The 17,500-nt window shown below is 39.3% G+C and overlaps 1 protein-coding gene across 1 annotated transcript in view; it reads left to right on the top strand.

Annotated features, from left to right (window-relative positions):
* The first annotated feature begins 846 nt into the window (after positions 1-846).
* The window catches only part of LOC115429294 (rho GTPase-activating protein 24-like), a 21,670-nt gene continuing 5,016 nt past the window's right edge, over positions 847-17,500 (top strand). The window contains exons 1-6 of the mRNA XM_030148614.1: positions 847-881; positions 6,577-6,784; positions 12,990-13,122; positions 15,208-15,281; positions 15,374-15,495; positions 17,259-17,500. The exon at positions 17,259-17,500 is cut by the window's right edge and continues 944 nt beyond it. Of these exons, the coding sequence (XP_030004474.1) occupies positions 6,645-6,784; positions 12,990-13,122; positions 15,208-15,281; positions 15,374-15,495; positions 17,259-17,500 (711 nt within the window). The 5' untranslated portion in view covers positions 847-881; positions 6,577-6,644. The remainder of the gene's footprint in view (positions 882-6,576; positions 6,785-12,989; positions 13,123-15,207; positions 15,282-15,373; positions 15,496-17,258) is intronic.

Genomic DNA, 17,500 nt, shown 5'->3' with positions numbered 1-17,500 from the left:
TTTAGAACCCTTTGGAACGTCAGCTAAAACCGTGGCTCCATAAGTGTGGACGTCATACATGAAAGGGTTCATGTAGTTTTCCACAGAAGTTTCAAATACCCCCTGGGCTTCTTCCAAGTGCCCCTGGTTATACGCGTATCCCCATATGAGAAGGCCTGTTTTCATGGATCCCGTTTCGTGTGTGGACGTCCGTATCAGCACACGGAGCGTTGGAACCCCCCCGCAGCAGAAGCAGCAGACCTGCAGCCAAACACATGCATGCACACTCTGCCTAAGCTGCTCCACACACGCCCTTCCATGTGACCCGGGAAAACATTCCTAGACTCATGACCAGAAGGTCTGGAAGGATGACCTGCTTTCTCCACTTCTTCCTCTTCCAGCCCCTGGTGCTCTCACTGATGGGGACGTTCATGCTTTCCTTTCTGCAGCGGAGTTCACTTGATCTTCATTTCACTCTCATCCGTGTAAAAGCTGGAAAACTGAGACGCAGCTTTGAGCATTTCTGGGGGAATTTGTGTGTGTTTACCATCTTGTGTTATTTGGGTTTCAGTAAAGATCCAAGTGGAAAAGTCCCTCCAGTGTTTGACCCAGAGGAGAAAGAAAAGAGTCCAGTGTTATCTGCTCAGCTGCTCCTGTTCCATCAGAAGAGGATTCAAAGACATGGACGTGAAGACACTTGAACTGCCCTGCCATCATCAAACCCACGCTTCCTCTTTGTTTTCGCTCTGATTACTCGTATTCTGTGGAGACTGAGGCCGACTTTTGGAAAATGTTCCCATTCAGACACTTTTTTTTCAGCCCCACTGGTGTGTTATCGTATCACAAATTTATTAACAGACGTTTCTTCCGGAAGCTTACGACTTGTGTCAGTTTCAAAAGGGGTGAGTAAGCTGTTGTTTATCACTGTCAGGCAGTGTTTGTGCAAGTTATTTCCAAACTTTAATACATTACAGATAGGGACGTTCCAATTACCGGTATAACGATAAACTGCGGTAAAATCACAGATGGTTAGTATTACCATTTAAATTCTAATTCTCATGATAACCTTGTTTGATTACCGCACTTTTAGGGGAAAAAACCCGAGGTAAAGATCTGCTTTTATGTCAAATATTTGAGTATAGTTTGAATTTAGTACAACATATACATTATACATTTTTCAAATCAGATTTTTTTTTTTTTGTGTGTGTGTTTTCTGTCCTTTTGTGTTTTTATAGTAGGTTAAAGTGAAAAAATAACAGACAGATGATATAGATGAAGTTGTGCTGAAAAAACAGATCCCAAACATGTGTATAGTAAACATTTGTTTCTATAGTAAATAAAGGCCAAATCAAAAGGACTGAAAAACAGACAGAACAGACTCAGACCACTAAGGGTTAAAATTGGAATGTTTCTGACACAGAAGGGACAGTGGGACTGTTATTTGTTATTTAGGTTGTTATTGTGTTATTATTTGTTGTTTGTTTGTTTTTTCCAAAATCCAACTTGGTTAAATTCTTTCAATGTGTGTATCAGTACTTTTGGAACATTTTGAGCACAATTTCAACAATACCATGATAATAATGATAACTGTGATAGTTTTGGTCACAATAACTGTGATTTTCATCTGGTTCCATCCCCAATTACAGATTAGTTGTTACTGTTATTTAACCCATAAAGACCCAGTGCTACTTTTGTGGAAGTTACCAAATGAATTTTTCTTTCTATTTATACCTTTATTAAGCAATTTATCACTATTTATTACAATGTTATCCACTGCATTTTGCATTTTTCACTGTAAATAATGTATTTTGCTGTATTTAATTACATTTACCTTTATACATTTGGCAGATGCTTTTTTCCAAAGCGACTTACAGGGGAAAAACTAAAAATTAAAGAAAAATACAAGAATAGATTAAAAACATAAAACAGCTGTACAATTAAAATAGTGAAATAAAAAATAAATAAATAAAAATTATCAATAATTATTAATTTAGATGTTCATTACAACTCAGAATAAATTCAAAGGTTATTATATCAAAACAGAGAAAAATGAAGAAAAAGTGACTTAAGATATCATGAACTGAACATAACCCCAGTGTGTCCATCCACTGTCATTGATCCAACTGCATGGGTTTGACTGGGGAATCAATGCTGTAGAAGATGATGGTGTTTCCATGATAACTACGGAGCCTCTGAACGTCCAAATGGGTCATATCTGATGACCATGAAAAGATGAAGAACTGTATTTGACACTAATTATTTACATGGATTGATAGGATTAGTGGAGGCATTATTTTGCTAAAATTAATTTGTTTCTGATCATGTAATAGTTTGCTATATTATGTTGCAAATAAACGTTAATTTCAGAGGACATTTAGTCTATATAATGTCTGTTATTGTGGACAGAGGCAGTAAATCCAGGTGTAGATTAAAGCTCAGGATCTGTCCAGTCAGTCCAGCTGGGATTTACAAGGAGGACAATGAATACTGAACAAACAAGAACTGAAACTATGAATGATGAAAGAGCTGCAGCATCTGAAACTGACCACAGTGAACATGTGACCCAAACAGAAGCACAGTGCTGCAGTTTCAGCTTCAGTTTGTCTGCTATGGATTAGGATTGTCTCTGTCAAGTCACCATAGATTTTTTCTTAGTAAGTTTTGTTTTTTTTATCAATTACTTGAAACTTCATGCGACCCCTTTTTGAATTCCAGGCGACCCCACGTCAGGTCCCGACCCCAAGGTTGAAAAATACTCCACTACTGTGTTGCAGCAAAAAGTAATCTGGTAGTGCAGGGCTGTCAAACTCCTGTTAGTTCAGTCCCACATTCAGCTAAATCTGATCTGCAGTGGGCCGGACCAGTCAAATAAGAACAAAAGAATATAGAAATAAGGTCAACTCCACACATTTCTCTTTCTTTTACAGTGAAAAAAGTAAAATTACATGATGAAAATGTTTCCATCTACAAGCTATCCTTTCAAACAATGTGAATAACATGAACAAACTGAAAAAATCAGTGTAATTTGAACACTATTCTGCTTTCGTTAATCATTTCCACATGTACATTAGAACGTACAGATCACAGTGGATCTACAGATACACAAAACATTTAGTAACAGGTGGAATATTATTAAAATTGCATTTCAGGTTGTTCATATTTGTTCAGATTATTCAGACTTTTTGTAAAATTATACTTTGTTTTAGTGTAAAAACATGAAAACATTTACAAAGAGAAAAATGTGGAGTTGTCATTATTTCTAGGTTATTATGAGACTGAACTGGTCTGAATGTGGAACCTGAACTGAAAGGACTGTTCATGTCTTCAGTGTAATTTTTGCATTTCACAGATTCCTGCCCAGGGCCGGACTGGACCCTTTGGTGGGCTGGATTTGGCCCCCGGGACGCATGTTTGACACCTGTGTGTTAGTGTAGTGCATTACTTTTGTAATGTGTTACTCCCAACGCTGCTGTCAGGTCTCATGGCAGATGCATAGCAACGTTACTTTGTGTTAATAAAACATTCACATGGACGCTTTTGGAAGCTATTGATCGCTTTGTTAAAGGCTGTCAAAGTCCTGAAAAGCCCGGTAAGCTCCGCCTCCGCCTCTTTGGCCGTGCCACAGCTCGTCGTACCACGTGTCCACATGTGTGTGAGTTGCTTGTGTCTGTGTCTGGAGAGCGGAAAAGCATGCAGATGTAAATCTGTCAGGAAGGCTGCCTTAATCCCCTCTGGTGTTGCATCTGCATGAGACGGCTGCAAATGGAAGTCTGTCTGGTTTTTTTAGCCTCTGACAAAAGGTGAGAGGTGCTCAGCAGGAAGTTAGAGATTTAATCATCAGACGGTTTGTGGGTGTACATGTTTTTGTGTCTGCCGACCTTAAGAGAACTGAGGGGGGGGGGGCTTTTTTCAGTTGATTCAACCACTGTCTTTGATTTCTCTTCAGCTTTAAATGGTTCACTGGTGTCTTTAGTCAGTCTTTGCATTAATACCCCTTTCACTTTCAGCAGTGAAAATCACATAGGATTTTATATCACAGTATTCAGTTATCACATTTAAATGACTTTTTCTCAGTCATACTTTTAATATTTTAACTGCAAATTTTCTGTCCACAATAAAAGATGATTACATCTAGGAAGTGTTGCTCTCAGTTAGAGTTCTTTATTTTTCCTTTTGCCACTTTGGTTTTTTTAAATACAAGTGCTTTGTGCTTAACCCTTTATAATTCACTCATAGAAATACTCTGAAATTCCAAATTTCAATCTTATAGTGTGTTGTTGGAGGACCTAACAGGACTTTATTACTTTTGTGAAAATTTTCAAAATGTTTTATTGTTATGTAGAATATCAAGGTTAATGAAGTTACCATATTTGGTTCCTTACCCCCTGTAGAAGCCAATATTGTAATAACAGGCGGTACCATACTAACAGCCAATAATGTAATAAATTTGCCGTTTTTAAAATGTAATAAGCCAATAACGTAATATCTGGCCAACTACGTAATAAAAGTCTTGAACTGATAACATAATAACTTCTGGTCAATAATGTTATAACTTATTGGCCGGTTATTACGTTATTGTCCTGGTAAAAAAAATAGTTCTTTGCAAATGTAATAACTGAGCCAATAACGTAATAAGTTATAACATTATTGGCCAAAAGCTATTATGTTATCGGTTCAGGACTTGTATTATATTATTGGCCAGATATTATGTTATTGGCTTATTACATTTAAAAAATAGCAAATTTATTAGGTTATCGGCCTTTATTACATTATTGTTTGTTATTATGTTATCGGTTGTTATTACATTATTGGCTTCTACACCCCCCCCCCCCCCTTCAAAAAAAAAGAAAAAATCTAAGAGGTATAGGTTGTATAAATAAAACATATGAAAACACATGTAAGATGAAAGGAACATGTATTGTCGAATGTGGAACCTGAACTAAAATGATTGTTAATATCTTCAGTGTAACTTTTGAATTTCATAAACTCATCCCATGGGCTGGGTTAGTAGTCTGGGCTGCCATCTGTCTGTGTCAATAAGAAATCCATCTGAAATTATGAGGCTTGAATCCAAATATGAAGGCGGGAGTAACAGGTGCAGAGTAAACCAATCACAGATAAGACGGATGTGACGCTTTTGTCACAGAAATGTAAGAATACAGGCTGTAATCCGTCATTCAGTCCTTGTTTTTGAATCAAACAACCGACAACCGTTCGAAACAGATTTGTGGACTTGGAACTGACTTTGACTCGCGACAAAAAGAAGTCAGTACGCCCCCAAGACTTGTGATTGGTCTGGTATAAAATAGATTGGGCATATTTCACAGCGAATGGAGCAGTTCCAGATCATTTATTGAACAGACTAAAAAAACCGGATAGCTGAACAGGCTACCGGACCGGACCCTTTAGGCCCACGGGCCGTATGTTTGGCGCACGTGCACTGTGGTTACAAATGGGTTTGACGTAAAAAACCTGTAAACTATGAATAAATGTTTAACCCTATCATGCCGAACGTATCATATTTGATACATGACTTTTGAAGCCCTCTGCATGATCAGTATGATATTTTTTTTCTTGAAAAGCCTCATGTATACAATTAGATACATGCAATACACAGATAATCCACCAGGGGGAGGAAGTCATTCACTAGAGGCCTTTCCAGTGACACTATAAGACTGTCAGTAGGGCTGTAAGACAATATCGGTTCTGCAATATATCGTGATATTTCATTTCAAAATACTGTATCGATATTAAAAAGTACTGTATGGATATTTGTAGGTATTTATTCAAGTGCAGATATGGTGGAGGTTCTTTTTTTTTTTTGTTTTTTTCTTTTTTGTTCATATTTTATTTATTCTTATTTAACACTCTATTCAATAATGTTCATTCCTTTGTTGGGATTGAACTCAAATCCTGTTCTGATGTTAGTTCTGAACTAATAGAATCTGAACATTTGAACAGGATCTGAAACTGGAATGTCTGGAAAACAGAATTTCAGTTTGAACACAGTTGGAACATTTGGTGATAGAACATTAGATCCTGTTGGGATCAAATACAAATGTGTTTAGGATTTGGGCAGATTTCTGATGGAATTCAATTTTTCAAGGAAATAATTTTTAAAAAAGAAACAAACAAAAAATTGCCTTTTTAACAGTATCATGATATATCGTGATATATCGTATTGTGATCCTAGTGTTGTGATTTGTATCGTATAGCCACATTCTTGTCGATACACAGCCCAAATTGTCAGAAATGTGTCAGTTTTGAAAAGGAATTACCAATTTTTTAGACATGTTTATGTTATTTTATGTTTTTGTTTGTTCAGAAATAATAATATTTGAGCATTGAGACCTGATGTATCAAATATGATACAAAACTGAAAATCACACATGGAAATTGATATTTGAAAAAAAAAAAAAAAAAGTTGTTGGTCATTCAGAAGGCCCAATACAGGCTCCAGTTTCAAAGAACTGGAATTTTCTGTCAGTGGTTTAAAGGTTCAGGCTTTACAGGGTTAAATGTGAACCCAGAGTACCACCCAGTGCCAGTGGGTAACATTACTGATGCAGTCTCTGATCATGAGTCCTTGTCTTTTAGGGATCTTTGGTCAGAAGCTGGAGGAGACGGTGCGGTATGAACGGCGCTTTGGGAACAAGCTGGCCCCGATGCTGGTGGAGCAGTGCGTGGATTTCATTCGGCAGCGGGGCCTTCGGGAGGAGGGTCTGTTCAGGCTGCCGGGACAGGCCAACCTGGTCAAAGAGCTGCAGGACGCCTTCGACTGCGGAGAAAAACCCTCTTTTGACTGGTAAGGACAGACTGGAGTGCACCAGCTGCTTGGATTTCCTCAGTGCATGTTAATGTGTAGCTGATATGTTTGGATGGTGGACTGGTGCTGCTCTGGTCTGGAACAAATCCTAATGCAAGATAAAAGGATAACAGCGGCGCTGCACATGAAGTAGAGTAGCATCGTAGCAAACAACACAACACACAATGGACCGTACGATGCATTTAAGTTATCCACTCCTGTGGTGAAATTTAAAAAAAAAAAAAAAAAGTGCCTTAAGCTTAAAATTATTCAGAAATATTGAATTGAGATGGCAGATATGTTTGTTGTTGTTGACTCTTTTTATTATTCTGGTGTGAATGCTCGATGCTGTCCACATTTGAGTTGATGTAAGTGTGTCTTAGGTGAAAAGGATGGCAACAAAATAAGCTTTTGCTTCTAGCCTGTTCCTGTATATTTTGTTTTTTATGTTTATTACGGACTTGTCCAGGGTGTACCCTGCCTTCGCCCCTATGTAGCTGGGATGGGCTCCGAGCGACCCCCGTGACCCTAGTGAGGATAAAGAGGGTTCAGAAAATGAATGAATGTTTATTATGATTAATGAACTAAGTAAAATAATTGATGTACAACCAAAATAAATTCATTCATTCAGTAAACCCTAAAATATGTAAAATTGTTGAATACAGAGCATCTCAAACACCCATTCATGAATTTTCTGAACTGTTTATTCCTTGTGAGGGTCATGAGGGGGCCTGAGCGAACATTTCAAACACAGTTGTGTATTAGTGTTTTAGATTTGACATAGTTTTCAGCTCTGTATAGATAAAGCTGTTTGCATTGATATTTTCCTGCCTAATGCAGGGGGGTCAGACTCCTTTTAGTTCAGGTTCCACACTCAGTCCAGTAGGATCTGTGGTGGGTGCGACCAGACAAATACTAACACAAGCATATAGAAATAATGCCAACTCCAGACTTTTCTCTGTGCTTTAGATCAGTGCTCCCCAACCTTCTTTGTTCTACGGACCGGTTTCATGCATGAACATTTTCCGCGGACCGGGTAGAGGTGCGGGGGTTCCAAGAACAAAACCCTTTGTCAGTTCAGAGCATGTGATCTGAAACACTTCCACTGTAGATCAGACAGTTCCACTGATTCTGCAGGAGAACATCAACTCACCCTAATGCAGAACCAGTGGAACCCTGGACTGGTTTAACTGGAACTAGATGGTCCCATCTGGGGCTGATGGGGACACACAGTCCAGGTGGGTTCTGTAGATCCAGTCCACTACTGGAACTGTCATCCAGAAAACCCAGACACACAAAGATATGAGGTTGGAAACAGAAGAAGGACTGTCAGGGCTTTTGTGGTGATCTCCTCATATTCTGCTGTGACTGGAATCCAGAATGCACAGAGGTTTGAATTTGTCTCAAACATGGATGGATGTGTGGCAGCAGTTTGGAGGAGCTGGTGTCACCTGTTGGATGAACCTGGAACTGAGGCAGGAATCCTCCTATTTCCTTCTAAATGCAGCTTTCTGTTTGCAGGCAGTCTGTGACCCTTCTGCAGACCCATCATTTCCTCGTTTCTTCCTGAAAAAGTTCTCCAGTGAGTTTAGTTTTTGGCTCATTTCTTTAGCTTGTGTTTCTACTGATTCATGAAATGGCACCAGAGTCAACAGCGGCTGGGAGGCGAGGGCGGGAACGGTCGCTTTTCAAAATGAAACCTCCGTAAGACTAATGGAAAAAAATTGCTTTAATTTTAACCACAATTTTTTTTCTTTGCGGCCCGGTACCAAATGATCCACGGACCGGTGGTTGGGGACCACTGTTTTAGAGTGAAAAAGGTAAAATTACTGTATGAAAATTAGGGATGTCCCGATCCGATTACAGATCTGTATCGACTACCGATCTGGCTTTTTTTGGAAGATCGGATCGGATCAGATCGGATTTAGTCATGAGATTGGGCCGATCTGCACAACAGCTGGAGGCTCAGAGGGGCTAGTCAAGCGTCTAAGTTTAATTTTCACTCTGCGTGGACTCATTCTGAGGTCCGGTTCTGATGCCTGGGTCTGTTTGTTTTTAACCTGTGGGGCTTTCGTCGAATTATTTGACCCGACCCGACCCGACCCGCAAATAAACTGACATTCATTTGACCCGCCCCAACCCGACCCGCGAGTAACCTGCTTCACATCACTAATGCACGGCACCGAACGCAGCCCCATATAACACCTGGACGGACCTGTCCATAGACACACTACAGCTGTGGGACACAGAAGGGTCGAATTTGTCCACAGTCTGAATGTGGAAAGAGCAAAAATTAAACTAAAGTTATTAAGAGTCAGAGGTGTCATAGCTGTTTTAGTTCAGGTTCCACATTCAGCCCAACTGTGATCTCCAGTCAAATAATAGCATAATAACCTCTAAATGACTCCAAATTTAAATCAGAATTTCACTGTAAAAAGTCCATATCAGATCAGTATTGGATCGGTATCGGCAAAACTAATCCCAAAAGAACTGGATCAAATCGGAAGCTAAAAAATCCAGATCGGGACATGACTAATGAAAATGTTTATATTTACAAACTATCTTTAAAACATGTGGATAACGAACAAAAATTAACCACCTGACTTTTCTTAAATGAAAAAGATGTGACCTTTCCCACAAAATCTGTCATTAACTGAACATAACCCCAGTGTGTCCATCCACTGTCACTGATCCACCTGCATGGGTTTGACTGATTTATCAATGATGTAGAAGATGATGGTGTTTCCATGGTAACTACAGAGCCTCTGAACGTCCAAATGGGTCATATCTGATGACCATGAGAACTGCATTTGACACCAGTTATTGACATGTATTGATAAGATTAGTGGATCAACAGGTATTAAACAGTTTAGATCAGCAGATGGTTTTGGTCGACAGTGGATGTTTGGGTCTTTATGAGTTAATCTGAAAACAACAAACAAATAGATTTCTTGTGGGTGTGGTCAGATCATTGAAAGCTGCAGTCTTTAAAAAAAAAAAAAGAAAAAATGAAAAAATGATGTTCATATATAGGGCTGTGTATCAGCAAAAATCTAGTGATATGATACAAATCACAATACTAAGATCACAATACAATATATCATGATACTGTTAAAAAGACAATTTTTTTGTTTCTTTTTGTAAATGATTATTTCCTTGAAGAACTGAATTCCAACAGAAATCTGCACAAATACTAAACACATTTGTATTTGATCCCAACAGGATCTAATGTTCTATCAGCAAATGTTCCAACTGTGTTCAAACTGAAATTCTGTTTTCCAGACATTCCAGTTTCAGATCCTGTTCAAATGTTCAGATTCTATTAGTTCACAACTAACATCAGAACAGGATTGGAGTTCAATCCAAACAAAGGAACCAACATTATTGAATAAAAGAGTGTGAAATAAAAATAAATAAGATATACACAAAAAAGAAAAATGAACCTCCACAATATCTGCATTTGAATAAATACCTAAAATATCCATACAGTACTTTTTAATACCAGTACAGTATTGTGAAATGAAATATTGTGATATATTGCAGAACAGATCTTTTCTTCCAGCCCTGGTCATATACTGTGTAAAGTGTTCACTCTGTACATGTTGTCACTTCCTTTATCGACAGACGGTTGTGTTTGTGACAACCTTTGTCCATAAATCAGAATGACAGACATACATGTGTGGTGGGATCTGCAATCATATGTCATCTGCCCCCCCCCCCCTTCACCATCCCTTCTTATATTCATTAATAAGCTCCGACAGGTTTGTCAGCATCTGTACATCAACATCACAGCTTTTCCAGAAACCCAGGACACAGGATCAGGTTTCCTGCTGCCATCATGTCACATGCACACTGTGTAGTGCACCTGCAGCCCCTCAGGTCATGGTGAGCATTACATCTAAACCACAGGTGTCAAACATGCGGTCCAGGGCCCAAATCCAGCCCACCAAAGGGTCCAGTCCAGCCCCTGGGATGAATTCATGAAATACAAAAATTACACTGAATATATTAACCATTTTAGTTCAGGTTCTGCAAACAGACCAATTTAATCTCCAGTGTGTCGGATCGGTCAAATACTGTCATAAAAACCAATAAATACTCACAACTCCAAATTTTGTCTTTGTAAATATAAACATTTTCATGCCATTGTACTGTATTTACATTAAAACAAACTAACATTTCACAAAAACACAAATAACCTCAACAAATATGAACATTTTTAAATGTCTGAAGTGTCATTTTAACAGTATTCTACCTGTTATTAAATGTTTTGAGTATTTGTGGATCCGCTGTGATCTGTAAATTGTAATTTACGTGTGAAAATGATAAAGTGAGAAATTTCAGTTTGTTCATGTTCTTCACATTGTTTTAAAGGATACTTGGTAAATGTAAACAATTTCATTGCATAATTTTACTTTTTTTGCTCCAAACATAGAGGAAAGTTTAGAGTTGACATGTTTTATCTATTATTCTGCTCTTCTTGGACTGGTTGGGCCCACTGCAGATCACATTTGGCTGAATGTGGAACTGAACTAACATGAGTTTGACAGCCCTGACCTAAACCATACGACGCTGAGCTGTTGTATATTTGACGTTACCTATTAGATATTTATGGCCTTATACAGGGTGTATAAAAAAAAACTATACATGTTGAAAATGACCCCCAGTTCCGCATTTGATAATTTTTGGAATGTTCTTTTCTGGTGGTCTGTAGGGGGTTGGTGGATGTTTGTCCACATTTACAGACCCAGATTTACATGCATGAGTGAACAGGGGACAAGTAATCCAAGTTCAAACTGGTTTGAGTGAAGTAGCGGTAGGATTTAAATCCAATCAAAGGTCATGGGAGGGGCCAATGGGAGGGGCCAATGGGAGGGGCCAATGGGAGGGGCCAGTGGGCGTCCATCTGGTTTTCCACCAAATTACCAGGTTACAGCATGAACACTTTGGCCGCCATGACAGTTTCATTTGTTTACCCGTGGCAGCTGTTCCTGCCTTTCAGTGTTAATTCAACTGGTTTAGGCTGAAAATGTCACAGAGGACAGGACGGGTTAGGGGTTAGGGTTAGGGGTTAGGGGTTAGGGTTAGGGGTTAAGGTTAGGGTTAGGGGTTAGGGTTAGGGGTTAGGGTTAGGGTTAGGGTTATGGTTAGGGTTAGGGGTTAGGGGTTAGGGTTAGGGGTTAGGGTTAGGGGTTAAGGTTAGGGTTAGGGGTTAGGGTTAGGGGTTAGGGTTAGGGTTAGGGTTAGGGTTATGGTTAGGGTTAGGGTTAGGGTTAGGGTTAGGGGTAAGGGTTAGGGTTAGGGGTTAAGGTTAGGGTTAGGGTTAAGGTTAGGGTTAGGGTTAGGGTTAGGGTTATGGTTAGGGTTAGGGGTTAAGGTTAGGGTTAGGGTTAAGGGTTAGGGTTGGGGTTAGGGTTAGGGTTAGGGGTTGGGGGTTATGGTTAGGGTTATGGTTAGGGTTAGGGGTTAGGGTTAGGGGTTAGGGTTAGGGTTAGGGTTAGGGTTAGGGGTTAAGGTTAGGGTTAGGGTTAAGGATTAGGGTTGGGGTTAGGGTTAGGGTTAGGGGTTGGGGGTTAGGGTTAGGGTTATGGTTAGGGTTAGGGGTTAGGGTTAGGGTTGGGGTTAGGGTTAGGGGTTGGGGGTTAGGGTTAGGGTCAGGGGTTGGGGGTTATGGTTAGGGTTAGGGGTTAGGGTTAGGGGTTAGGGTTAACCCTAAAGCAGGGTTAGGGTTAGGGTTAGGGTTAGGGTTAACCCTAAAGCAGGATGGCTTTGTGTGATCAGATACAAAAGGCGGGATCTTTCCTTTAAGTTTCCTCCTGTTTTTTGTTCGGAGCGTAGGTCAGATTGGTGTCATGTGGTTTTCTTGGTGGTGTTTGGAGGTAAGCATAGTGAGCTTCAAGTATTCTTCTATTTGTTATTTTGTTACTTTGATTCCCTTCCTGGTTTCACTGTTTTGATGTCAGTGAATCTCTCTAATTGCAGTTTGCTGATTGCTGGTCATGTATTTTGTAGCTTGCTCGTGTTTGTTCAGGGACATGGAGGGAGGGCAGTCTCAGACCATGTTTGCGTCTGGGTGACCCTTAGAGCCGGCCTAACGGTGGGCTGTTCCAGCAGTTCCAGTGGTGATGCAGACTCACTGTAATGTGCCGTTACCTGGACATGTTCTGGGATCGTAATAATAACATCATCTGTGCCTTTTCCACAGTAACACAGATGTCCATACAGTGGCGTCTCTACTGAAGCTGTATCTACGAGAGCTTCCTGAGCCTGTCGTTCCCTTCCACAAGTACGATGACTTCCTGGCCTGTGCCAAAATTCTTGGAAAAGATGAGGAAGTGGTAAGAACACAAGGATTGACTCATTTCATTCATTCACTTATTTTTTTTGAGCAGAAGAAAAAATGTACCATGTTTTGTGTACAAGAACTAAAGGCAGAGCAAATACATTCATAAATAAAGGTGCCATGTGCACTAGTAACCAAATAAATTCAACGTATTCTGCTCAAAAAGGAGTGGGAAGAAGAAAACTCATGAAATCCCACCCCCATCTCACATTTATACAATATAACACATGACTTTTGCTTCCTTAATGATATGTACCATCTGTTTAGAGTCCTAAGAATGTAAATATATTCTCTCTTCTTTTTTTTAGCCTGTGTAGAAGTCTCTGAAACAGTTCCTTTCTACCTGTAACAGAGTCCCACATTGCTGCCATAAAGCGTTATACAGTGTCGGAAAGTTCAGGATCTCAGCCTTCTGATGCTATTTGTGAATTTGTGAATAGTGCTAATGGTTCAGGAGTTTCAGTCATTTGAAGGCTGTACGGTGCAAAACGCAGCACCGGAGAGACTGCAGTTGTTAAAGGGTTAAGTGGTTTGGACTGGTGATACCAAAATATTTAAGGGAAAATGGTAATCATATGAAATTTAGATCAGACACAAAACTGATAAATATAGTCACCTTTCTTTGTGATTATTGCACATGACAACATGACAAAAAATCAATCAATCAATCAATCAGTCAATCAAATTTTACTTACATAGCGCCCCATCAGAGATCAAAAATAAGTGTTTCCTATTTTTAGATAAGATATTCTGACCAAAATAAAAGATTAACTTTTTTTTTTTTTTTTTACATCTAATCCACCAAATGTTTTCTGTGGGAAGGTGCTCTTAAAAAATCAGTTTGTCTTTCTGTGCAAAGAAGAGACTGTCTAACCAATAGTAACCGACTTTTCAGTTGTGATTTTCATTCTAGTCTTTAATGTGGATCAGGCAGTAGCATCATTCACATCAGTGAAGTTTTCCAGTCCTGTTTTCTCCACACACTCTGACCTGGAAACAGTCGTCCACTCATTCAGATTCACCAGACTCCACTACTGTCACTCACTTCTGTCCCGCCTCCAACTGGTCCAGAACGCAGCAGCTGGGCTTCTGATTGGTGTGAACAGATGAGCTCACATCAGCCCAGTCCTGGTGTCCCTCCGTCGGCTCCTGTGGGTTTTACAAATGACTTTAAAATGGGACTGATCTCTTTTAAAGCCTGAATGGGCCTGGGCCCTGCCTATAGAGGACATGCTAGTTTGACTGGGAGCCAGCCTTAGATCCTGGGGGGGGGCCTTTTCCATCAGGACCCCCCCACTTTGGAACGGCCTGCCCCAGGACAGAAGGCTGAGGAATCAGTGACATCTTTTAAATCACTTCTTCAAACACATTTTTATGGACTTGCCTTTATGTGATGTCTGTCCCTTTGTCATTTTAATTTAAATTTTTTAAATTTGAATTTTAGCCTGTTTGATTATTAATCTACAGGGTGTCCCATAAGTCTCCATACATAGGAAAAATAAACGTTTCTTGACATAAACCATTTTTATTTCTATAATATGCTCTATATGACTGCCATGTTGTCGGGAACACATTTCAGTGCGTGTCCTCCACTGCTGAGGAACTATACAGAAGAAATAGAAAGAAATACATGTTAGAACCATATATGTATGGAATGTATTATGTCTCCTATGGATGGAGACTGATGGGACACCCTGTATATTCTCATACAGTGCTTTATCTCATTTCTTCATTTTACTTTGATTTGACAGCATCGTGTTCTCTCTGCCCTTTTTACTCTGATTCACTTCATTTCTTCAGTGTCATGTTTCTGCGTTTGCGTCCACATCTCTTTTATTGTGTTCTTTTCTGTTCTAGTGTCTTTACTTGCATCTTGTATCCTGCCGTTGTGTCCTTCTGCTTTGTCTGTCAAAGCACTTTGTAAACTTAGTTTTTAAAGGTGCTACATAAATAAAGCTATTATTATTTTTATTATTATTATTTTTAAGTGTGTTATTGATCTGTTGAATCCATCCTGACACCAGATCTCTTCATTGGGTTTATTGATAGTTCACTTGATAACCGCTGTGTTCTTCTCCAGGGTATGAAGGAGTTGAGGAAGCTTGTGGAAAGTCTACCTCCAGTCAACTACAACCTCCTCAAGTATATCTGCAGGTGACAAAAACAGCCTTAAACAGTCAGTCTGGTTATGTTAGGAGGAGTGTGTGGTTAATTATTGTGTTTTATTTATTTACTTCTTTTTACAGGTTTTTAGATGAAGTCCAGTCATATTCGGGGGTGAATAAAATGAGCGTGCAGAACCTCGCTACAGTGTTTGGGCCAAATATACTGAGGCCCAAACTTGAAGATCCAGTGGCTATAATGGAAGGTCAGTATTAAAGCTGGTCCTGTCCAAAGACTTTTAGATTCTGACACCTTGGCCCAAACTTTCAGTTGTGAAAATGCTCGAAGTTCACATTTTTGTTTCATTTTTTGTCCACTTACTTTTACTTTCACACTGCAGTTGAATGGACCCTGTTGCCTTCCGTAGTTTTTATTAGCTCACCGGCCGATAGGACGTGAGCAACTGTAAAGGCGCTATGTATGTCGTAGTCGTCTTCGATAGCAATTTCTTCAAACTTCTTCTCTGATGAAACTACTGGTTGGATTCATTTCAAATTTTATATGTAGCTTTCTTGGGAAAATGTCTACAAAGCTTGTTTACGATTTTAAGAAATTTAGATTTTTGGATTTTTTGCTAATTTTTGAAATGTACCTTTACTTATAAAGGTCCATATTTTGATTCTTATTACGTGGAAATGGTTACAGATATCAGTATAGTTACGATTGAGCACTGATAGGAAGTCACATATGGACTTTTATTTGGGTTCATGACCTTTGACCTTGAGTGACCTTGAAGGGTCAAACTTAAGGTCAATAATGTCAGGATTTTAACAATCTTCTCCAAAACAACTGGTCAGATTCATTTACATTTTTTATGTAGCTTCCTTGGAACAATGTCTACAATGTTTGTTCACAGTTTTGCCAAATTTCGATTTTTTAATTTTTGGACAATTTTTTCTTTACTTACAGTTGTCCATATTTTGATTGTTATAACAAGGAAATGGTTATAGATACTAATATAGTTACTATTAAGCACTGATAGAAGTCATATATGGACTTTCATTGAATCAGCTGAGTTCTCCTCCAGTGAAAGTACCGCCCACTTCTATGGGAACATTGACCTCCTGCATCCAGACCACAGGACTCTAACACAGAGGCAGAACCTGACAAATTCAGGCTGTTATTGGTTCTCAATAGAACATGCCAGTCAGATACATGTCCAGTCATCCTTATTTTTATTCATGATAGCTTTGCAGAACATCTGTGATTAGTCTGGAACACTACAAAAAGTGTTCTCCGTGTTGTTTGATGGTTGTGCAGTCAAACCAAGTGATGGTCAGGGCTGTGTATCGGCAAGAATCTGGCCATACGATACAAATCACAACACTAGGATCACGATACGACATATCATGATAAACCATGATACAGTTAAAAAGGCCATTTTTTGTTTATTTCTTTTTTTTTTTTTAAATGATTATTTCCTTGAAGAATTGAATTCCAGCAGAAATCTGCACAAATCCTAAACACATTTGTATTTGATCCCAACCGGATCTAATGTTCTATCAGCAAATGTTCCAACTGTGTTCAAACTGAAATTCTGTTTTCCAGACATTCCAGTTTCAGATCCTGTTCAAATGTTCACATTCTATTAGTTCACAACTAACATCAGAACAGGATTTGAGTTCAATCCAAACAAAGGAACCAACATTATTGAATAAAAGAGTGTGAAATAAGAATAAATAGAATAGAAACAAAAAAGAAAAACAAAAATGAACCTCTTCAAAACCTCCTTTTGAATATCGTTACAGTATTGTGAAATGAATTATTGCGATATATTGCAGAACTGATGTTTTCTTCCAGCCCTAGTGTTGGCTGCTTGGTCTACACCGTGGTCCGGGGAAGTTTCACACCTGCAACGTGGTTCAGATTTAAGAGTAAAGTCTGAAAGTCTGGACCAAATGGTGGTTTGGCGCTTGAACTGAGCTTGAATCAAACGCTAACATTGCGTTCATATTCTTGTGTCTTCAGGTACTGTTTTGGTCCAGCAGCTCATGGCGGTTTTGATCGGCCGTCATGATGTGCTTTTCCCTCCAGAAGAGGACAGCCCCACAGCTCTGGAACTTGTCAATAACAACACTGACTTACTACAGCATCAAGCAACAACAACTACCTCCTCCATGACCGCGGTGTCTCAGAACGCGGAGAACAACAACGTGCACGTGGTCCGGCAGTGCGTTTGGGAAGCTCCCGAGTCTCCCTCACATCGACAA

This window comes from Sphaeramia orbicularis, chromosome 12, assembly GCF_902148855.1.
Source record: "Sphaeramia orbicularis chromosome 12, fSphaOr1.1, whole genome shotgun sequence".
NCBI lineage: Eukaryota > Metazoa > Chordata > Actinopteri > Kurtiformes > Apogonidae > Sphaeramia > Sphaeramia orbicularis.
This window is presented reverse-complemented; position numbering and strand designations above follow the sequence as displayed.